The sequence below is a fragment of the Malaclemys terrapin genome, chromosome 2 (assembly GCF_027887155.1).
Source record: "Malaclemys terrapin pileata isolate rMalTer1 chromosome 2, rMalTer1.hap1, whole genome shotgun sequence".
NCBI lineage: Eukaryota > Metazoa > Chordata > Testudines > Emydidae > Malaclemys > Malaclemys terrapin.
Genome location: NC_071506.1, coordinates 160,593,657 through 160,617,305, shown reverse-complemented (window position 1 = coordinate 160,617,305; position 23,649 = coordinate 160,593,657). Strand labels below are relative to the sequence as shown.

Here is a 23,649-nt window from a genome sequence, read left to right as displayed (position 1 = left end):
GAACTCAGAGCTCTAACATCTGAACCTCCATACACCGTCTTCCACAAGGACAAGGTCCAACTCAGGCCGCACCCAGCGTTCCTGCCTAAGGTGGTTTCCACATTTCACATGGGTCAAGACATTTTTCTCCCTGTGTTTTATCCCAAACTACATTCCTCGGCTAAGGAGCGGAGGCTGCATTCTCTGGACATTCGCAGGGCTCTCGCGTTCTATATCGAAAGGACGAGATCCTTCAGGAAGTCGACCCAACTTTTCGTCGCCATGGCCGACAGTAGGAAAGGGCTCCCAGTCACGTCACAGCGGATCTCGGCTTGGATCAGAACCTGCATCCGGGAGTGCTACAGTCGGGCCAATATACCAGCCCCACCTGTCACGGCCCACTCCACAAGAGCGCAGGCCTCTTCAGCCGCGTTCCTGGCCCACGTCCCAACGCAGGAAATTTGTAGAGCGGCCACCTGGTCCTCAATCCACACCCTTACGGCGCACTACGCCATCACTCACCAAGCCAGAGAGGATGCTGCATTTGGCCGCGCAGTCCTCCAGTCTGCAGTGACCTCTGACCCCACCACCTAGACTCGGGCTTGTGAGTCACCTGCTTGGAATGGACATGAACAATCACTCGAAGAAGAAGAAACGGTTACTCACCTTCTTGTAACGATTGTTCTTTGAGATGTGTTGTTCATGTCCATTCCAGTACCCACCCTCCTACCCCTCTGTCGGAGTATCGGCAAGAAGGAACTGAGGGGGTGGGGGGGTCGGCTGGCTCCTATATACAGCGCCATGAGGGCCCCACTCCAGGGGGCGCCGGAGCCGACCCTATGGACGCTGCTATAGTAAAATCTTCTGGCTGGCGTGCACGCGGCATGCACACACCTGCTTGGAATGGACATGAACAACACATCTCGAAGAACAACCGTTACAAGAAGGTGAGTAACCATTTCTTCATATTGCTGTATGTGGACATAAGAGAACAGAGTAGAATACTATAATTGCATTTACGTTGCTCAGTGTATATTGTACTTAATATTGCACATAATACCTCTCAAAAGTTTTACTTATATCTTTGTGTTTGTAATTTAGAAAACCGTGTTTCCTTTGAGTTTATATGTGTTAGGGTGCTGTTTTCTTACAAGTAAGAGATTAAGGTTCAAATCCACCCAGAAAGTCTTTAAGAAGTTTTAGATTTATCCAGCAGTACACACCATCCTCCACCTGACTAAATCAGATTTCGTGACCTGCTACGCTGCCTCAGGCACTGGAGGAGGTGGCTGAGAAATGGAAAAATTTTCATGGGAGGTGAAAATATGTAACACATAGCAAATTGCATTATTTGTTAACTTACAGGATGTCCCTGCAGGCAATCCAAATTGTTCCCAGCTAGTTGGGCAAATCTCCACATAGGTAATGAACAAAACATCATGAAAATACAAACAGTAAAAATCATCCAAATTAAAACCCGCTTCTCTCTTCCTCTAGGCATTTTTGCGAGCTCTTGTAGAATACACCAGTGATGCCAGAGAAAAACGAAGGCTTCAGGAGCTGTGCAGCAAACAAGGAGCCTCTGATTACAATAGTTTCATCAGAGACCCTAATATCTGCTTATTGGATTTACTCCATGCTTTTCCAACGTGCAGACCTCCACTTAATCTGCTGATAGGTAAGTAGCTGATTTAAGTTCAGTTGTGTTTAATTTCTGAAAATGCAACAGAGTATATGTTTAAAAACAAAACACTATTAAGTTATTGCTTCTTTGGGAAAATCACTAGCCAAGGTTATCAAACTGAATTTATAATATGGAAGTAAAGACCTGCTCTTCACCCTGTAGTGTTTGGCCTTGATTCTGCCAATGCTTATGCATATGCTGAACTTCATGTGTGTGAGTAATCCAGTTCACTTTGCGCTGCTCCTGTGCATATTGATAAGCACTGGTATAAGTGTTTCCAGGATCAGGGCCTTTATTTGTAAAGCAGCTTTAAATAAAAGCTAACATTTTCAAGGGCCCATTTTCCAACACTTGCGGTTTTTGCCTTCTTTTGTTTCTCTTTTGGTATTCTATTTTTCCCTATATCCTACATAACTGTTAAAAACAAACCAAAAATACCTTTTATAAAAATAATTTTCTTAAGAAATAATACTGTAGATTTCCTTAAACAAAACAACCCCCAAAAGCATTTATTTTGTACAATGTAGAGTTGGTTCAAATACTCTACTAAAGTTTGTCTTGTATATGCAAATAGCTGCTATTTGCAGATATTTATATTTGAATGAATAATAAAAAATACAACTAGTTTGTCTTCTCCCCGCACAGCCCTGAATTTCCTGCACTCTGGGGTTTTCATTTCTTGGAGGGCTCTGGAGCATCTGAGTTTCTGAAATGTTGTGTATTGTAAGGAATTAATGCAAATGAAAGCTGCAGAGTGCATGGGAGTTTTCTGGGACAGAGCAGCAGGTCTGTACATCCTACCATGATCCCTCTGCAATGATATTTCTGCCCTCCCCTAGTGGAAGGGGAGCTCGGTGGTTGTATTTCTCTTTCTCCCCTTCCTTTCACGAGGGGACTCTGTGGCACTGGTTGTTGTTGTCCTTAAATGGAGTCCATGTGGTATTATCTGGTACTCAATATTCAATATTTTTCAAATTAACAACATATAATATTTGTCGCATGTCTAAGCACTGTTCATGAGTACTGTAAACCTATGCCATTACGATAAAGATAACCCATCCTGCAACTGTTATTCATTCAAGAAGACCTGAGGAATTCAGTGGGTGAGTGGATTGCAGGATTGTATTTAAATATAATGTTAAAAGGATAGGCCCTAGCTGTAGCTATCTCCAAATTTCTCTGAGTAGAGAAGGAATGTCAGTGACCCCAGAAATCTCTGCATTTTTGTATTCAGATAAAATACTGTGGTCCACTATGTCAAAATACTGTGGTCCATATTATGGTGTATGAATCCAGTGAAAGGTGGCTCGGAGAGGTTTAACGTGCACACCTGTAGTATGCAAGATACCAGCTGAATTTGCTGTCCAGGAAAGGAGATTCACTGGAGTGGGTGGTGGGTAGCATGTCTGACTCTGTCCTGTTCCAGGTTGATGAGGAAGGGCAGTCTTAAATTAAGCCAGGACTCTTACATCTTTGTGTTGATGTACATGAGTGCCAAAGAAATGTGCATGCCCCTTTTGGCTCTAGCTTTACCCATATTTCTGCTGTGCGTACCCTTTATTGCCATTCCCCACCTTGTTGCTCAAGTGGATTTACAGCTACTTTACCACAGTGCACCTGCTCCCAAACCACACTTTGTACCCTCAAGCATTTCTACCACTGTTATGCTGGTGTACGTTATTACTCTGAAGGATGAGTTACTGTTGAATAGAACCTTTTAAGTTTTTGCATCTTTCTAATGAAAAAATGTCCAAATACACATCTGTCTGATTATGGAGTGAGCACTATTTAAGGCTGTAAAGAATGTTTGTTTAAATTTGTAATTTCAGGAATAAAGAAATTTGCTTTTAAAAATAATGATTTTTGATGTGACAGTGATGATAACCAATGGGTTTTTTATTATTCTTTTCAGAACATCTTCCTAAACTGCAAGCCAGGTCCTATTCAGCTTCAAGGTACTGATATATTTAGATTATATCTTGTTTGTAATTTAGGCATGGTTTTTCCTCACAAAAATATACCTTGTTAAGGCATTACAGAGAGCAAACTCTGGGTTATATTGCAATTTAGTTTTGTTTAAGAGAACTTTGATCCTGCGGTCAATGTGGAACTCAGCTTTATCTGTTTGAGTTTGTACATACACATAGAATCATAGAATCATAGAATATCAGAGTTGGAAGGGACCTCAAGAGGTCATCTAGTCCAACCCCCTGCTCAAAGCAGGACCAATTCCCAGCTAAATCATCCCAGCCAGGGCTTTGTCAAGCCGGGCCTTAAAAACCTCCAAGGAAGGAGACTCCACCACCTCCCTAGGTAACGCATTCCAGTGTTTCACCACCCTCCTAGTGAAATAGTTTTTCCTGATATCCAACCTGGACCTCCCCCACTGCAGCTTGAGACCATTGCTCCTTGTTCTGTCATCTGCCACCACTGAGAACAGCCGAGCTCCATCCTCTTTGGAACCCCCCTTCAGGTAGTTGAAGGCTGCTATCAAATCCCCCCTCATTCTTCTCTTCTGGAGACTAAACAATCCCAGTTCTCTCAGCCTCTCCTCATAAGTCATGTGCTCCAGACCCCTAATCATTTTTGTTGCCCTCCGCTGGACTCTTTCCAATTTTTCCACATCCTTCTTGTAGTGTGGGGACCAAAACTGGACACAGTATTCCAGATGAGGCCTCACCAATGTCGAATAAAGGGGAACGATCACGTTCCTCGATCTGCTGGCAATGCCCCTACTTATACAGCCCAAAATGCCGTTAGCCTTCTTGGCAACAAGAGCACACTGTTGACTCATATCCAGCTTCTCGTCCACTGTGACCCCTAGGTCCTTTTCAGCAGAACTGCTACCTAGCCATTCGGTCCCTAGTCTGTAGCAGTGCATGGGATTCTTCCGTCCTAAGTGCAGGACTCTGCACTTGTCCTTGTTGAACCTCATCAGGTTTTTTTCTGCCCAATCCTCTAATTTGTCTAGGTCCCTCTGTATCCGATCCCTACCCTCTAGTGTATCTACCACGCCTCCTAGTTTAGTGTCATCTGCAAACTTGCTGAGAGTGCAGTCCACACCATCCTCCAGATCATTAATAAAGATATTAAACAAAACCGGCCCCAGGACCGACCCTTGGGGCACTCCACTTGAAACCGGCTGCCAACTAGACATGGAGCCATTGATCACTACCCGTTGAGCCCGACGATCTAGCCAGCTTTCTATCCACCTTACAGTCCATTCATCCAGCCCATACTTCTTTAACTTGGTGGCAAGAATACTGTGGGAGACAGTATCAAAAGCTTTGCTAAAGTCAAGAAATAACACATCCACTGCTTTCCCCTCATCCACAGAGCCAGTTATCTCATCATAGAAGGCAATTAGGTTAGTCAGGCACGACTTCCCCTTCGTGAATCCATGCTGACTGTTCCTGATCACTTTCCTCTCCTCTAAATGTTTCATAATTGATTCCTTGAGGACCTGCTCCATGATTTTTCCAGGGACTGAGGTGAGGCTGACTGGCCTGTAGTTCCCCGGATCCTCCTTCTTCCCTTTTTTAAAGATGGGCACTACATTAGCCTTTTTCCAGTCATCTGGGACCTCCCCCGATCGCCATGAGTTTTCAAAAATAATGGCTAATGGCTCTGCAATCTCACCCGCCAACTCCTTTAGCACCCTCGGATGCAGCGCATCCGGCCCCATGGACTTGTGCACGTCCAGTTTTTCTAAATAGTCCCGAACCACTTCTTTCTCCACAGAGGGTTGGCCACCTTCTCCCCATGCTGTACTGCCCAGTGCAGCAATCTGGGAGCTGACCTTGTGCGTGAAGACAGAGGCAAAAAAATCATTGAGTACATTAGCTTTTTCCACATCCTCGGTCACTAGGTTGCCTCCCTCATTCAGTAAGGGGCCCACACTTTCCTTGATTTTCTTCTTGTTGCTAACATACCTGAAGAAACCCTTCTTGTTACTCTTAACATCTCTTGCTAACTGCAACTCCAAGTGTGATTTGGCCTTCCTGATTTCACTCCTGCACGCCTGAGCAATATTTTCATACTCCTCCCTGGTCATTTGTCCAATCTTCCACTCCTTATAAGCCTCTTTTTTGCGTTTAAGATCAGCAAGGATTACACTGTTTAGCCAAGCTGGTCGCCTGCCATATTTACTATTCTTTCTACACATCGGGATGGTTTGTTCCTGCAACCTCAATAAGGATTCTTTAAAATACAGCCAGCTCTCCTGGACCCCTTTGCCCTTCATGTTATTCTCCCAGGGGATCCTGCCCATCTGTTCCCTGAGGGAGTCAAAGTCTGCTTTTCTGAAGTCCAGGGTCCGTATTCTGCTGCTCTCCTTTCTTCCTTGTGTCAGGATCCTGAACTCGACCATCTCATGGTCACTGCCTCCCAGGTTCCCATCCACTTTTGCTTCCCCTACTAGTTCTTCCCTGTTTGTGAGCAGCAGGTCAAGAAAAGCTTTGCCCCTAGTTGGTTCCTCCAGCACTTGCACCAGGAAATTGTCCCCTACACTTTCCAAAAATTTCCTGGATTGCCTGTGCACCGCTGTATTGCTCTCCCAGCAGATATCAGGGTGATTAAAGTCTCCCATGAGAACCAGGGCCTGTGATCTAGCAACTTCTGCTAGTTGCCAGAAGAAAGCCTCGTCCACCTCGTCCCCCTGGTCTGGTGGTCTATAGCAGACTCCAACCACGACATCACCCTTGTTGCTCACACTTCTCAACTTTATCCAGAGACTCTCAGGTTTTTCTGCAGTATCATACCGGAGCTCTGAGCAGTCATACTCCTCTCTTACATACAACGCAACTCCCCCACCTTTTCTGCCCTGCCTGTCCTTCCTGAACAGTTTATATCCATCCATGACAGTACTCCAGTCATGTGAGTTATCCCACCAAGTCTCTGTTATTCCAATCACATCATAGTTCCCTGACTGTGCCAGGACTTCCAGTTCTCCCTGCTTGTTTCCCAGGCTTCTTGCATTTGTGTATAGGCACTTAAGATAACTCAACGATCGTCCCTCTTTCTCAGCATGAGACAGGAGTCCTCCCCTGTTGCGCTCTCCTGCTTGTGCTTCCTCCCAGGATCCCATTTCCCCACTTACCTCAGGGCTTTGGTCTCCTTCCCCCGGTGAACCTAGTTTAATGCCCTCCTCACTAGGTTAGCCAGCCTGCTGGCGAAGATGCTCTTCCCTCTCTTCGTTAGGTGGAGCCCGTCTCTGCCTAGCACTCCTTCTTCTTGGAAGACCATCCCATGGTCGAAGAATCCAAAGCCTTCTCTCCGACACCACCTGCGTAGCCATTCGTTGACTTCCACGATTCGACGGTCTCTACCCCGGCCTTTTCCTTGCACAGGGAGGATGGACGAGAACACCACTTGCGCCTCAAACTCCTTTATCCTTCTTCCCAGAGCCACGTAGTCTGCAGTGATCCGCTCAAGGTCATTCTTGGCAGTATCATTGGTGCCCACGTGGAGAAGCAGGAAGGGGTAGCGATCCGAGGGCTTGATGAGTCTCGGCAGTCTCTCCGTCACATCGTGTATCCTAGCTCCTGGCAAGCAGCAGACCTCTCGGTTTTCCCGGTCAGGGCGGCAGATAGATGACTCAGTCCCCCTGAGGAGGGAGTCCCCGACCACCACCACCCTCCTCCTCCTCTTGGGAGTGGTGGTCGTGGAACCCCCATCCCTAGGACAGTGCATCTTTTGCCTTCCAATCGGTGGAGTCTCCATCTGCTCCCTTCCCTCAGATGGGCCATCTAGTCCACTCTCCGCATTAGCACCTGTAGAGAGAACATGGAAACGATTCCTCACCTGTATCTCCATTGCTGGTGCATGGACGCTCCTCTTTCTTCTTCTGGAGGTCACATGCTGCCAAACCTCCTCACAATCCTTCTGTCCCTGCTGCGCCTGCTCTGAATCTTCAGAACATTGTGGCCGTAGAAGCATCTCCTGACGTCTGTCCAGGAAATCTTCATTTTCCCTTATGCAACGCAGAGTTGATACTTGTTTCTCCAGCCCTCGAACCTTCTCCTCCAATATGGAGACCAGCTTGCACTTTGTGCAGACAAAGTCGCTTCTGTCCTGTGGAAGAAAGACAAACATGGCACAACCTGTGCAGGTTACAACAGCTGATCGCTCACCTTCCATATCACCGTCCTCTTAGGAGCTTCCTCAACTGTTGCAGGAACTACTCGGAGAAACCTGCAGATGAAAGCCTCAGTGCGCTCTCCCAGGCAAACTCCTGCTGTTAGCCTCTGCTGTTCGCCGCTCAGCTGGTTCGCTGCTGACTGCCCTTATATACCAGTCAGGCCCACTCAAGGCCCAGCTGGAACAAAGCACTCCCAATTCACACTTTTCAAACAAACAAGCAAGCAATCAAGCACACGGTCAAACTGACCAACTGTCCCAGCAGCAGACACTCAGATACTCACCAACACAGCCCCCCTAATGCAGCACTTAGCGTACCTCCTCTCGGACAGCTCCCAGGCAAACTCCCGCTGTTAGCCTCTGCTGTTCGCCGCTCAGCTGGTTCATGCAATCCTCAGTAGCTAAAAATGATTCCAGCACATAGATAACTACTTCTACAGAAGTTCCTCACTATTTTTTTATTTTATTTACTTATTTTTAGAAATCTTGAGCCAAGACTAAACAAATGAAAATGTCCTTGATTTATTTATTTGGAATACTTCCAGCGCAAGTGTGCAGTATGGCTTTAGTTACACAGAGCAAACAAGTAAATAATCTCAGGCCTAGACTGAGCCATGAGTCATTTGCCTAGTGGAATGATGTCTTCCGTGAGCAGCAGGGTTGTCTTGCTGCTCACCTGCCACTCCTGGAACTGCTTTACTCTGAGATCGGGCAGAGAGAGTGGAGTGACTGACTGCTCCCATTTACTAGTGCTGCTGAACTAACCCAGCCAGGCAGCTCCCAGCCTTTGCCTTTGGGAAAAGATTCAGAAGATCACTGCAGCCTGGCTGTCCATCCCCAAATCCTGTGAGGCAGAAAGAGGAGAAGGAAGAGACCCCAACAGCTCTTTAACAGGGATAAGTATTGAAGGCATGGCAGTCTCTGGAAAGGACTTGCCTAGCAGCCTTCCCCAGCAGGCCAGGTTGAGTTGTCTGAGAGAGACTGCAGGAAGCAAATTTATGGGTGAGAAGATTGCAAAGCGAAGAGTTATAGAGTGGAAGTGAATGGGAATGGAGGAGGGGGAGACTGATGATGAGAAGGTCGAAGGAATTGAAGGAAAGTGATGAAATTGGTTAAGAAAAGAATGAAGAGCTGGAAATAGATTAAAGGAGGATGGGGGACACTAAAAATGAGTGGGAAGATGGGAAAGGAATGGAGAGAGAGAGAGGAAAAGAAAGGGAACAATATTAAACATTAAATAAAATCTAGAATGAGGGGAAACAGAAAAGATGGAGACAGTAGATGGAGGAGAAGAAATAGAGTGAAAGAAAGGAAGAATAAAACCTGGGTAGAAAAGAATCTAAGTTCATATTTTAATAGACAGTGTTATAAAAAATGTTCTGATTAAAAACACACGCAAATGTTGTGTTACATATAAATAAAGCAATATTCTTTGAGTGGCTAGTAAAATTTTACCAGTGCTCTCACAAAATAGAACTCTCATGCATATGAATCTGATAAATTCAGAAGAGTTCTGTTCGAATTCTGTGAGTCATTCATATGGTATTGTCCAGGCACCTGCCAATCCAGCCCTGTACAGCCCCGTCCCATGAAGTCAAGGGATAGACTCTGACTTCAGTGAGATTTGGATTAGGCCCAAAATGAAGCTACTGTACTGATTCCTTCTCAGATAGTATTTTGATTGTTTAATCATTTGTGCCATTGCAGCTCCAATTTATTTCAACCAGGAAAACTGCAGTTTGTTTTTAATGTTGTGGAGTTTCCATCCTCCCCATCTCGACTGGTTTCACGAAAAGGAGTGTGTACAGGTTGGCTTGCTGAGTTAGTTGAACCAATGCTTCAGCCACATAAAAACTCTCTAAACGCAAAGGAAGGAAAATCGTCAACTGTAAAGGTACCAAAACAAGGTCTAAATTCTTGTGTTTTTAGAGTGATACAATTAGAATGTGTGTTCCTGGAAAAAACAATTTTCCTTATTTCTTTGATTTGAGGCTCAGATATTCTGATACTGGTAATATGTTTCTCCATTTGTACAATTCCGCCCCTAGTTACAAGTTTCTCCTTCCGTTTGTGATCCCTTTATATCTGCAGAGTGATACATCTCCAATGGGATTTTTTTCTGATTAAAATCTTTTTGTTAATTTTATCCATGAATAGGATATCCTGGCAAAGTATATATAACCATTGTGTTGGAGTGAATTCATAGAGAGATTTAAACTTATTAATGATGGGCCAGAATCCAAAACCCAGGTTTAAATGCCCCTCCAAACTCTGGAGAAGTTTGGAAGCAGATCTTCATTTGCAGCTTGTACCTCATATCTAATCCTCACCTTGAAATGCACATGTAACTTGCAGTAACCTTAATGGGAGTTACATGTGCATATTAAAAAGGAAATTAACCCACTATCAGGGCTCATTTACTGAAATTCTCTACTGGTTTAAATAGGTTAAGCTCCATTGACTTTTGTCAGCAAAGAATTTAGTGCATGAGTGTTGTTAGCCCAGGCTTCTTTTGGCCAGCTTCCTATTTACTTTTGACACTGAAAAGTGGAGTCTGGTATCAGAATCTGGACCTTGGTCCATGAGCTCTTTTCTCTGTGACAGCTGCCTCCACAGCTGCCTTGGTCTTTTATAACCCTGTAAAAGGGTCAGTTGGCTTGCAGTCAGCCAATCAAAGGGGAGTTCCAGCATTTCCGGTGAAACTGTTTCTTAGAATCATAGAATATTAGGGTTGGAAGAGACCTCAGGAGGTCATCTAATGTAACCCCCTCCTCAAAGCAGGACCAACACCAACTAAATCATCCCAGCCAGGGCTTTGTTAAGCTGGGCTTTAAAGCCCTCTAAGGATGAAGATTTCACCACCTCTCTAGGTAACCCATTCCAGTGCTTCACCACCCTCCTAGTGAAAAAGTTTTTCCTAATATCCAACCGAAACCTTCCCCACTGCAACTTGAGACCATTACTCCTTGTTCTGTCATCTGCCACCACTGAGAACAGCCTAGCTCCATCCTCTTTGGAACCCCCCTTCAGGTAGTTGAAGGCTGCTATTAAATCCCCCCTCAGTCTTCTCTTCTGCAGACTAAATAACCCCAGTTCTCTCAGCCTCTCCTCGTAAGTCATGTGCCCCAGACCCCTAATCACTTTCGTTACCCACCGCTGGACTCCAATTTGTCCACATCCCTTCTGTAGCAGGGGGACCAAAACTGGATCTAATACTCCAGGTGTGGCCTCACCAGTACCGAATAGAGGGGAATAATCACTCCCCTCGATCTGCTGGCAATGCTCCTACTAATACAGCCCAATATGCCATTGGACTTCTTGGCAACAAGGGCTCACTGCTGACTCATATTCACCTTCTCGTCCACTGTAATCCCCAGGTCCTTTTCTGCAGAACTGCTGCATAGCCAGTTGGTCCCCAGCCTGTAGCAGTGCATGGGATTCTTCCTTCCTAAGTGCAGGACTCTGCACATGCCCTTGTTGAACCTCATCAGATTTCTTTTGGACCAATCCTCCAATTTGTCTAGGTCACTATGGACCCTATCCCTACCCTCCAGTGTATCTACATCTCCCCCCAGTTTGGTGTCATCTGCGAACTCACTGAGGGTGCAATTAATCCCATCATCCAGATCATGAATAAAGATGTTGAACAAAACTGACCCCTGGGGCACTCTGCTTGATACCGGTTGCCAGCTGGATATGGAGCCATTGATCACTACCCGTAGTGCTCGACAATCTAGCCAGCTTTCCATCCACCTTCTAGTCCATTCATCCAATCCATACTTCTTTTGCTGGCAAGAATACTGTGGGAAACCGTATCAAAAGCTTTGCTAAAGTCAAGATATATCACATCCCTGCTTTCCCCATATCCGCAGAGCCAGTTATTTCATCATTGTCATAATTATAAAGGGAAGGGTAACAGCCCTCCTGTGTACAATACTATAAAATCCCTCCTGGCCAGAGACTCCAAAATCCTTTTACCAGTAAAGGGTTAAGAAGCTCAGGTAACCTGGCTGACACCTGACCCAAAGGACCAATAAGGGGACAAGATACTTTCAAATCTTGGTGGGGTGAAGGCTTTTGTTTGTGCTCTTTGTTTTGGGGGGAGTTCGCTCTTGGGACTAAGAGGGACCAGACATTAATCCATGCTCTGCAAATCTTTCTGAACAAGTCTCTCATATTTCCAACTTGTAAGTACAGCCAGGCAAGGCGTGTTAGTTTTATCTTTGTTTTCTCAACCTGTAAATGTACTTTTTGCTAGGGTGTTTACCTCTGTTTGCTGTAACTTTGAACCCAAGGCTAGAGGAGGTTCCTTTGGGCTCTTTAAGTTTGATTACCCTGTAAAGTTATTTTTCATCCTGATTTTACAGAGATGATTTTGACCTTTTTCTTTAATTAAAAGCCTTTTTTAATAACCTGATTGATTTTTCCTTGTTTTAAGATCCAAGGGGTTGGATCTGTGTTCACCAAGTAGTTGGTGGAAGAGTCTCTCAAGGCTAACCAGGGAAGGGAGTTAGCCCATTGGGAGTGGCAGCGGACTGGTAGTTAAGCTTAGAAGTTTTCATGCAGGCCCCCACATCTGTATCCTAAAGTTCAGAGTGGGGAAGGAGCCTTGACAATCATAGAAGGCAATCAGGTTGGTCAGGCATGACTTGCCCTTGGTGAATCCATGTTGACTGTTCCTGATCACCTTCCTCTCCTCCAAGTGCTTCAAAATGGATTCCTTGAGGACCTGCTCCATGATTTTGCCGGGGACTGAAGTGAGGCTGACCGGTCTGTAGTTCTCTGGGTTCTCTTTCTTCCTTTTTTTAAATATGGACATTATATTTGCCTTTTTCAAATCATCCCCCCCTCCCCCCCCAGTCGCCACAAATTTTCAAAGAAAATGGTCAATGGCTCTGCAATCACATCAGCCAACTCCCTCAGCACCCTTGGATGCATTAGATCTGGACCCATGGACTTGTGGATTTCTCTCCCTTTCTGAGTCTTCCTGCACAGATAGATGCATTTTTGATCAGCCGATGGGTAAAGATTGTAACACTGCAGTATTGACAGTATCCTTGCTATTCCCTCCCCCTTTTCAATAATTGCACATGGTTCGATCCCACCACACAAAGCATGATTATGAGTATATACATATAGCAGTCATGTAACAAAGTGCAAAACTAATTATAGAGATCAGGTAACCTATTTTGCTTTTCAAAAAATATTTCACTCTTGCCATTTTCTTCTTGAAATGACTCCCTGTAAAGAAAGATTCATATCCTTGAATAGCCAATGAAATGGTAGATTTATGACACTACTTCATAGAAGGGAAAGTCTTTTGCCTGATTTTCTCTCCAGCTCTCTCTTGGGCTATGTCACTTTATTCTGCCCCTGTGCATTAGGGAGAGAGTGCTCAGCTTCCTGCTCTGTCTGTGTGCTTCAGTCAGAGCCAAGATTTCTGATCAGAGGCAGAGAAGCAGAGCTGCAGTGTGTGTGTTGGGAGGGGAAAGTGTGAGCAGTGCTCCCACACTGTTGAAAAACTGCTGTAGAAGGGATGTTTGTGTAGTATTGAAAGAGTGGAAAGGTGGGTTTGTGCGTCAGCCAGTGGAATGGCTGATTTGGTAAGGTTCCATCTCTTTAAAAGACTAGACTCCCAATTGGGCCCCAGCGCACTTCTAAGAAGGTCATATATCAGAGGGGTAGCCGTGTTAGTCTGAATCTGTAAAAAGCAACAGAGGGTCCTGTGGCACCTTTAAGACTAACAGAAATATTGGGAGCATAAGCTTTCGTGGGTAAGAACCTCACTTCTTCAGATGCAAGTAATGGAAATCTACAGAGGCAGGTATAAATCAGTATGGAGATAACGAGGTTAGTTCAATCCAGGAGGGTGAGGTGCTCTGCTAGCAGTTGAGGTGTGAACACCAAGGGAGGAGAAACTGCTTCTGTAGTTGGATAGCCATTCACAGTCTTTGTTTAATCCTGAGCTGATGGTATCAAATTTGCAAATGAACTGGAGCTCAGCAGTTTCTCTTTGGAGTCTGGTCCTGAAGTTTTTTTGCTGTAAGATGGCTACCTTTACATCTGCTATTGTGTGGCCAGGGAGGTTGAAGTGTTCTCCTACAGGTTTTTGTATATTGCCATTCCTGATATCTGACTTGTGTCCATTTATCCTCTTGCGTAGTGACTGTCCAGTTTGGCCAATGTACATAGCAGAGGGGCATTGCTGGCATATGATGGCATATATAACATTGGTGGACGTGCAGGTGAATGAGCCGGTGATGTTGTAGCTGATCTGGTTAGGTCCTGTGATGGTGTTGCTGGTGTAGATATGTGGGCAGAGTTGGCATCGAGGTTTGTTGCATGGGTTGGTTCCTGAGTTAGAGTTGTTATGGTGCGGTGAGTGGTTGCTGGTGAGAATATGCTTAAGGTTGGCAGGTTGTCTGTGGGCGAGGACTGGCCTGCTTCCCAAGGTCTGTGAAAGTGAGGGATCATTGTCCAGGATGGGTTGTAGATCACTGATGATGCGTTGGAGAGGTTTAAGCTGAGGACTGTAGGTGATGGCCAGTGGAGTTCTGTTGGTTTCTTTTTTGGGCCTGTCTTGTAGCAGGAGGCTTCTGGGTACACGTCTGGCTCTGTTGGTTTGTTTCTTTATTTCCTTGTGTGGGTATCGTAGTTTTGAGAATGCTTGGTGAAGATCTTGTAGGTGTTGGTCTCTGTCTGAGGGGTTGGAGCAGATGCGATTGTATCTCAGTGCTTGGCTGTAGACGATCGATCGTGTGGTGTGACCGGGGTGGAAGCTGGAGGCATGAAGGTAGGCGTAGCGGTCGGTGGGTTTTCGGTATAGGGTGGTGTTAATGTGGCCATCGCTTATTTGTACGGTGGTGTCTAGGAAGTGGACCTCCCGTGTAGATTGGTCCAGGCTGAGGTTGATGGTGGGGTGGAAGCTGTTGAAATCATGGTGGAATTCTTCCAGGGTCTCCTTTCCATGGGTCCAGATGATGAAGATGTCATCAATATACTGTAGGTAGAGAAGGGGCATGAGTGGACGAGAGCTGAGGCAGCGTTGTTCCAGGTCAGCCATAAAAATGTTGGCATATTGTGCGGCCATGCGGGTGCCCATAGCGGTGCCACTGGTCTGGAGGTATATATTGTCACCAAATTTGAAATAATTGTGTGTGAGGATAAAGTCACAGAGCTCAGCAATAAGTTGTGCTGTGTCATCATCAGGGATACTGTTCCTGACAGCTTGTATTCCATCTGTGTGTGGGATGTTTGTGTAGAGAGCCTCTACATCCATGGTGGCTAGGATGGTGTTTTCTGGGAGGTCACCAATGCATTGTAGTTTTCTCAGGAAATCTGTGGTGTCACGGAGATAGCTGGGAGTGCTGGTGGCGTAGGGTCTGAGTAGGGAGTCCACATATCCAGAGAGTCCTTCAGTGAGAGTGCCAATGCCCGAGATGACGGGGCGTCCAGGATTTCCAGGTTTGTGGATCTTAGGTAGTAGATAGAATAACCCCGGTTGGGGCTCTAAGGGTATGTTGATTTGTTCCTGTGTTAGTGTAGGGAGTGTCCTGAGTAGATGGTGCAATTTCTTAATGTATTCCTCAGTGGGATCTGAGGAAAGTGGCCTGTGAAAGTTTTGTTTTGTTTTGTTTAAAAAATTCATAATAATGTAAAGGGCAAAATATTGAATTTCATGGAGTATGCATGGAATTAATTTTACAATTAAAATTAGCAGTAAACAAACATATATACAGTCCACTAAATATTCAATAATTTCTATTTCTTTTTTGAATTAAAGTTAAGTATCATTAGTTTGTTGAGTGGTTCCTTTTTGATGGATTGCCTCTGCACAGTAGGAATCGCCCATATGCTGAAACACTTTGCTTGGCATCCACAGAGCTAGGGACTCCAAATGAATATTGCTTGGCAAATTTTACAATGTTGGGAAGACATGGTTTTTCAGACTTCCAAAAGGTAGTCATTGCTACATTCCTTTGCATAAAACCATTAGCCTTTTAATTCAGTTTGCAGCTCCTGTTGAAATCCGTTAAGAAATCTAGTGGGATGGCATCCATTTTTAAAATATATACTTGCAAGGGATCAAAGACCCTTACTGCTTTAAGGAAATGGCATGCTGGCTGGGTGAAATGAGGTTTCCTTTCCATGCGCTTCAGGAGGTTGTAGTTTGTAATCTTATCTGCAACTTCAATAAAAGTTTTAATATATTGGCTTTGAATCCCTGCATCACCACTGTCTTGCTCACTTTTAATTAAGTCAGCAACTTTATTGTACACTTGATTGATGCACATCTCACAGCTTTCAAACCATTTCATCAAATCAGCAAGCTCTTTGCCATACTTTAATGTAAGGGGACTGCTATCCCCTTACTAAAACTCAGTGGATTTTATGTTTTTGGTTTTTTGGTTGGCTAGCTCCCAGTACCAAAAGAAAGGGGAAGGGCCAATGGGAAATCAGGACTGCGAGACTGACAGTCCCCAGGAACAATGGGGAGAGGCCAATACTCCAGGTCAGCCTGATTGACAGGGCGGGCAAGCTAGTGAGGGAGTGAGGCGGCAAAGGGGTCCTGTCTGTCCTGTGAGCTGGAATTGCCTGGGTCAGACGGAGTGGGGCCAAGCTAAGGAGAAAGCTGGGGCCCAAGCTGAGCTGGGGAGCAGAGCTATGCCAAATCCAGAGGAACCAGAAAAGCAGCCCACAGAGCAGACCTGTGCTGGGAGCAGAGTTACAGAAGCAGCCCACAGAGAGCAGACCTGTGCTAGGAGAAGAGCTGCAGCAACCAGAGCCAGAGGGGCCAGAGAAGTAGGCCAGGGAGCTGGAGGCAGAGCAGCAGCAGTGCTGAGGCAGAGTGGAGCTGAAGCTGAGGCAGAGTGGAGCTGGAGCTGGAGCACTCCAGAGCCGGGTGCAGTGAGCAGCTGGGAGAGACAGCGGGCCCAGTGCAGGGAGACGCCCCCAGCCAAGACACCTGGCCGGTCAGACTTGGATGGGGATCATAACCCCGATGGGGCGGGAGCAACACTGGGAAGATGGGTCCTGCCACCTAGAACCTAAGAGCATGTGGCCACCGCCAGAGCAAGTGTCTGACCCGCAGCATCCCTGCAGCACAGCCAAGGCCTGAGAAGGAGGCCTGGGACTTGTGAGAAACAGACTGAACTTCCCTTACATTCTAGAGATGCTGGTTGTGATGTCCCTGTGCCACAGAGTGGGGTTATGTGTTTTCCTTTAACCCTTTCCCATTTTTTCCTTATTTTTTTTAATTGATTGCCGTTTAATCAGTTGTATTTGCTTTGAACTGTATGGAATGATCAGTGGGTCAGGGAAGCATCCAGTGCAGAGAGCGCATCCCAGAGTGGGGACACCATAGCCCCTGCCCGAAGTGACCACAACAAGGTTGGGGGTCGAGCCCCTAAGGAATCCTGGGCCTAGCCTTGTTTGGGTTACAAGGACTCTGCCACACAGGAGAGTGGAAGGGGAGCCATTGAGGTCAGACAGTCCTCTGGGCAAAGGAAGTGGGAGCGAGGACTCAGATCTTTTTGCTAGCCAACTTCACTGGGGTAGTGTATAAACCAGGAAAGTTCCCCACAATAATGGGACCATTCTCCCGCTTATGTTAAGATGAAATTGAGTTGTAGCTGTAAAATTTCTGAATCGTGCAACAGATGTTCTTCTTCGAGTACTTGCTCATATCGATTCCAATTAGGTGTGCGCGCACCGCGTGCACAATCGTCGGAAGATTTTTACCCTAGCAACACTCAGTAGGTCAGCTGAGGCACCCCCTGGAGCAGGATCCTGCCCCTCGTTGTACCATTGGCTAGCACCGTCCACGTCTTGATCATGGACGTGGTAGCCACTTTCTGTTTGGGACGACCTTGAGTTGGGCAGGACAGCCAAGGTGGAGCCGATCACTCATGCTGGGTCGCACTGTCCCGCATTGTCGCCCCATGCCATGGAGATGGAGATTGGTGCCGCGGTCTCAAGCGGTACTGCAACCTGGATCAGGACTGACGGTGGTATCGGTGCCGGGAGACAGATCTGGATCTCGATGAAGATCTACGAGTAGATCGGCGCTGGGATCGGTGCCAGGAGCTGGACCGGTACCAACCGTACCGGGAAGAAGATCTTTGCGATGTAGAGCGGCGCCGAGTGCAACCAGCGCCAAGATGGTGATCGGTGCCGGGACTGCGAGCGGTGCCGTAGATGAGACCAGTGTCTGGATCGGGACCGTGACCGGGATTGGGACCGGGATCGGTGCTGTCCCGTCTCGCTCTGCAACAGAGGGCGCATCATGGAGGGCTTTCCTTTCGAGGGAAAAGCCCGCACCGGCGATACCGAAGGTTGCGACGGTCCTGGCTCGGTGAGCGCAATCAGGTTGCGTGCTGTGGAGAAAGTCTCCGGGGCAGAAGGTAGGCCGAGCTCGACCGTGGTACGCACCGGGGAGCTTACGTGCACCGGACTCAACGGCGCTTCTGGCGTTGGAATTGACGGTGCCGGAGTTGGAGCCTTTGCGAGGCGGTCCAGCAGGGGATGCTGCTCCAAGGGAGGCACAGGTGGTGCCGGCAACTGCACAGGAACAGCAGGTTGCTTGTGCTGCTTCTTGGGTCCCAGAGACAGCGAGCGGTGCCGCGTTGGTAGCGGTGCTGGAGACATCCAGTACCGGGAGTCTTTGCCGTTGCCGGGCCTCGAAGTTGTTGCTTTCGGTCCAGAGGAGTACTTTGGACCAACGGGGTTGGCGCCGGGTCTCGATGTGGAGCCGAGGACATTGGGCTAAGTGCGCGGACTCAACAAATTCATGGTAAAGTTGAAGTTCAGCATGGTTTCCCTGGGGACCATTATTCCTTCCCTGGATCCTGGAGACTGGTACGCCACCCTCGACATTAAGGACACGTACTTCCACATAGCGATTTACCCGCCGCACAGGCGCTTCCTTCGCTTTGTGGTCAACCAACAGCACTTCCAGTTTACTGTACTTCCCTTCGGCCTATCCACAGCGCCAAGGGTCTTTACAAAGTGTATGGCCGTCGTGGCTGTCTCACTCCATCGACATCGGATCCAAGTGTTTCCGTACCTCGACGACTGGCTCATTCAGGGTCGCTCCAAGGTCCAGATGCAATCTCATGTTCAGTTCACCATGAGCTTGTTCAGATAGCTGGGCCTGCTGCTCAATGTCAAAAAGTCCACTTTGCAGCCGACCCAAAGAATAGACTGCATCGGAGCAGTCCTGGATTCAAATCTCGCCCGGACGTGCCTACCGCACGCCCGCTTCCAGTCCATGGCGAGCATTATCCACAGCCTCCAAAGCTTCCCGACCTCGACAGCACGGACATGCCTCGATCTCCTGGGTCACATGGCGTCTTGTACCTTTGTGACCAGACATGCCAGACTGTGCCTCCATCCACGTCAGGCCTGGCTCTCAACAGTATACCGCCCAGGCTGGGACAGCATGGGCACAGTGGTCTCGGTACCGCCGGAAGTCTTAACCTCTCTGGACTGGTGGCTGAACCCCAACTCAGTATGCGAAGGGATGCCATTCCATGCCCCACAGCCCTCCCTAGTCCTAACCACGGACACATCATCTCTGGGCTGGGGCGCAGTTTTCACAGACAACACAATGACCATGTTTTATATCAACAAACAAGGGGGAACGCAATCATCCCCCCTCTGTCAGGAAGCCTGTGGGAATTCTGCATAGCCTATTTGATTGACCCGGTGGCATCGTTTCTCCCAGGAGTCCAAAAAACCTTGGCAGATCGCCTCAGCAGATCCTTTCTGGCTCACGAGTGGTCGATTCGCCCGGACGTTATCCATTCTGTTTTCCAGAAGTGGGGGTTTCCCCACATAGACCTTTTCACCTCTCGCGAGAATCGGAAGTGCTAAGTATTCTGCTCTCTCCAGGGGCGCTGCCCGGATTCCCTATCACACGCCTTCCTGATACCGTGGAAAGACCACCTGTACTATTCCTTTCCTCTATTCCCGTTAGTCCACAAGGTCCTTCTCAAGTTGCGCAGAGACAAGGCCCGCTTAATCTTGATCGCCCCGGCATGGCCCAGGCAGCATTGGTATACCACTCTCCTTGATCTGTTGGTGACCACTCCATTTCCAATTCCGTTGTGGCCGGACCTGATCACTCAGGAACATGGCTGACTCTGTCATCCGGACCTGCAATCCCTCCATCTCAGAGCATGGATGCTGCATGGCTAACTCAATCTGAGCTACGTTGCTCCCGCTCCGTGCAGCACATACTTTTGGGTAGCAGAAAGCCCTTTACTAGGTCCACGTATTTGGCCAAGTGGAAGCATTTCTCCTGCTGGTGTGCTCTGAGCAGTACTGCCCCTCTGGAGGTGCCAGTACCTACCATCTTAGACTATCTCTTGTCCTTGAAACAGCAAGGCCTAGCACTTTCATCCATCAGAGTACACCTAGCAGCAATTTCAGCCTTCCGGGCGAAAATGCGCACTCGGTCTTCTCCAATCCCATGGTCAGCAGGTTCCTCAAGGGATTGGAACGTCTGTACCCGCAAATTCAGCATCCAGCCCCTACGTGGGACCTCAACCTGGTCCTATCCAGATTCATGGGTGCCCCGTTTGAGCCGATGGCCACTTGGTTGCTCCTGTACCTTTCCTGGAAAACAGCTTTCCTCATCGCTATCACTTCGGCGAGACGAGTGTTGGAGCTTCAAGCCCTCACGTTGGACCCACCGTATATTGTGTTTCATAAGGGCAAGGTACAGCTGCGACCACATCCCGCCTTCCTTCCTAGGTGCTGTCTGCCTTTCATGTCAACCAAGACATCTTCCTTCCGGTCTTCTATCTGAAGCCACACTCTTCTCGACGAGAACAACAGCTGCACTCCCTAGACGTTCGCAGGCCCCTCGCCTTTTACATCGAACGAATGAAACCTTTTAGGAGGACGACCCAGCTGTTCATAGCTGTGGCAGACCAGATGAAGGGCCTTCCGGTCTCCACCCAGCGCATCTCGTCCTGTATCACATCATGCATCCGTGCATGCTATGACTTGGCTGGTGTCCCAACTACACACCTTACTGCCCACTCCACTCGGGCTCAAGCTTCGTCCTCCGCCTTCCTGGCTCATGTACCCATACAGGAGATCTGTAGGGCAGCAACTTGGTCATCACATACCTTTGCTTCCCACTATGCGATAGTGCAGCAGTCCAGGGGTGATTCTGAATTTGGTTCAGCGGTCCTTCACTCCGCAACATCTCACTCTAACCCCACCACCTAGGTAAGGCTTGGGAGTCACCTAATTGGAATCGATATGAGCAAGCACTCGAAGAAGAAAAGACAGTTACTCACCTTTGTAACTGTTGTTCTTCGAGATGTGTTGCTCATATCCATTCCAAACCCGCCCTCCTTCCCCTCTGTCGGAGTAGCCGGCAAGAAGGAACTGAGGGGGCGCTGGGTCGGCAGGGGAATATATCCGGCACCATAAGGGCGCCACTCCAGGGGGCGCCTCAGCCAACCCACCGAGTGTTGCTAGGGTAAAAATTATCCGAAGATCGTGCATGCGGCGCGTGCACACCTAATTGAAATGGATATGAGCAACACATCTCGAAGAACAACAGTTATAAAAGTGAGTAACCGTCTTTTTCACCTCCTTAACACTGTGTTTGTAACTTTCATCTCCTCTTCCACCAAACTCAAGTAAAAAGTAATGTACTGTGCATGGTATTCAGTAGCAGCATACAAGCTTCCTATCTTGTCTTAACTGGTTTAGGGGACATTTTCACAGGAAGATTCGAACCCACAGCCTAGCCTGCCCTTTGCAGATTTTCTTTAAAATGCAATTTTCTGCTCGGATGATGTTTACAAACTTTTTTGACTCTTTCTGTTAGCTTGTCAACCTTTGGGATCTCATTAGCAAGGGCTACTATGTGAGCACTGCAGGTATGTTGAACTGAGTTAAGCAGTAATCCCAAAGCATTTGCTTGTAAGCTTTTGATGTAGGGTGTGTTGTCAGAGACAGATGCACTAATATAATCAAAATCCACCCCAAAAGTATTCAACACTTTACAGTAGCATGTGCAATGGTGTTGTAATTAACAGCTATAGCTATAGGTAAATTGTATCAGCAAGGACAACTTTCAGTTCCGAGTTAGATTGTCATCACAATTTTGCAAAACAAAATATGTAACAGATACTCATCTTAGGTATCCGTTAGTTTGTCAGTGACCACGGACAGCCATCCACACTTCTTTACAAATTCCATAATCTCCTTCTTCTGACACTTGTCAATTTTAGATAAATATTCATATCTCAGCTGGGTTGATGAAGGAATCACTCCACCATTTACTACATTCTTTCTGAAAAATTCCAATAGCCTTTGGTTGTCCAGTTTTATTAAGAGAGATATCTGTGCAAACAAATGTTTCTGTCTGGTCAATATTTAGGGAATTACGTGCTTTACCGTTTTCAGTGGAATTTTGAAATTCCACTGAACGTCACTGTTTTTTGTTTCTTCACAAGTAAAAGAGTTGCTATACTGCTCTGGGCTTCCAGCTTTCTCTTTTGATAAGCACCTAAATCCTGATGACTGTTTTGACATTTTTTGGTAGTGATGTACAGTAACATTTCAGGAGGTACGGAAGAGCTTATCTCCATCACTGAGTAAAACTCATGGTGGATACTGCTGCATGTGATCTGCTGCAGACACCTTTTAAACTTTTTTGTTAAGAGGCATCCATTTTCTTGTTTGCAGTGTACAGTGTTTCCTATCTAGATTGTATTCAGTCACATTGATGATGTGATTACTTTGCAGCACTCTATTGTGTGCATGCGGGAGAATAGTACACATGGAGATGTAACATCTGAACTGTGCAGTTTGCTAAGGTGGTATGAAATAATTTGTACACATTTTCATTTTGTTTAAGAATATTGAAAAAATGTGGTGTTGAGCTAACTTCACGATTTCTTTGCAGTCTATGAAATCATGGTTTACTCAGGGCCTTAGGCTACGTCTTCACTACCCGCCTGAATCGGCGGGTAGAAATCGATCTCTCGGGGATCGAATTATCGCGTCTCGTCGGGACGCGACAATCGATCCCCGAATCGACGCTTGTACTCCACCAGCGCAGGAAGAAGAAGCGCCATCGACGGGGGAGCCATGGAGGTCGATTTGCCGCCGTCCTCATAGCGGGGTAAGTCGGCTCGGGTACGTCGAATTCAGCTACGCTATTTGCGTAGCTGAATTTGCGTATCTCAAATCGTGCCCCCCCACCCTCCCCCGTAGTGAAGACGTAGCCTAAGTCATGTAGTATGTTGTAACCTGTGTTAGAGTGCTATTGGGGGCTGTAAGTGTTGCTCAGGAGATGCTCTTTTTCTCTCAGTGGTGAACCTTGTGATTTTCCCATCTCTTGTGAGCAGGGCCGGCTCCAGGCACCAGCCCACCAAGCATCTGCTTGGGGTGGCGCCTGGAGGGGGGCGGCGCGGCAGGGCACTCCGGCCCGAGAGCGGGGCCGCGACTGAGCCCACCGCCGGGGAGAGCGGAGCCGCAGCGGGCTCGCCGCCCTCCCCCCGGCGCTCCGGCCGGTCGGGGATTGCCCTGCGCTGGGGGGGGAGGAGGGGGGGGCGGTGGGTGGCTTTTTTGCCTAGGGTGGCAAAAAAGCCAGAGCCGGCCCTGCTTGTGAGGTCTTGTAACAGGTAAAATACTGAAAGTTACTATATTGGAAAAGTTTCTGGAACAACCATAGAAGATTGAGAGATTTCTGGTGTGTATCTAAGGTTAGGGAACTGTTGGAAGATGACATCTTTTTACAACACCTTACGTGTATGTTATTTATTGCCTCATGAGAAAGGATTTATAGTGTATTTTTTGTCAGAGAATTGCTTGCCATC

The 23,649-nt window shown here is 47.2% G+C and overlaps 1 protein-coding gene across 4 annotated transcripts in view; it reads left to right on the top strand.

Moving 5' to 3' along the window:
* Positions 1 to 23,649, top strand: part of MTRR (5-methyltetrahydrofolate-homocysteine methyltransferase reductase) — a 119,286-nt gene that overhangs the window by 68,376 nt on the left and 27,261 nt on the right. For all 4 annotated transcript variants that reach the window (XM_054018114.1, XM_054018112.1, XM_054018115.1 and 1 more), the window contains 3 exons: positions 1,477 to 1,657; positions 3,576 to 3,618; positions 9,509 to 9,695. In XM_054018114.1, coding sequence (XP_053874089.1) covers positions 1,477 to 1,657; positions 3,576 to 3,618; positions 9,509 to 9,695 — 411 coding nt within the window. The remainder of the gene's footprint in view (positions 1 to 1,476; positions 1,658 to 3,575; positions 3,619 to 9,508; positions 9,696 to 23,649) is intronic.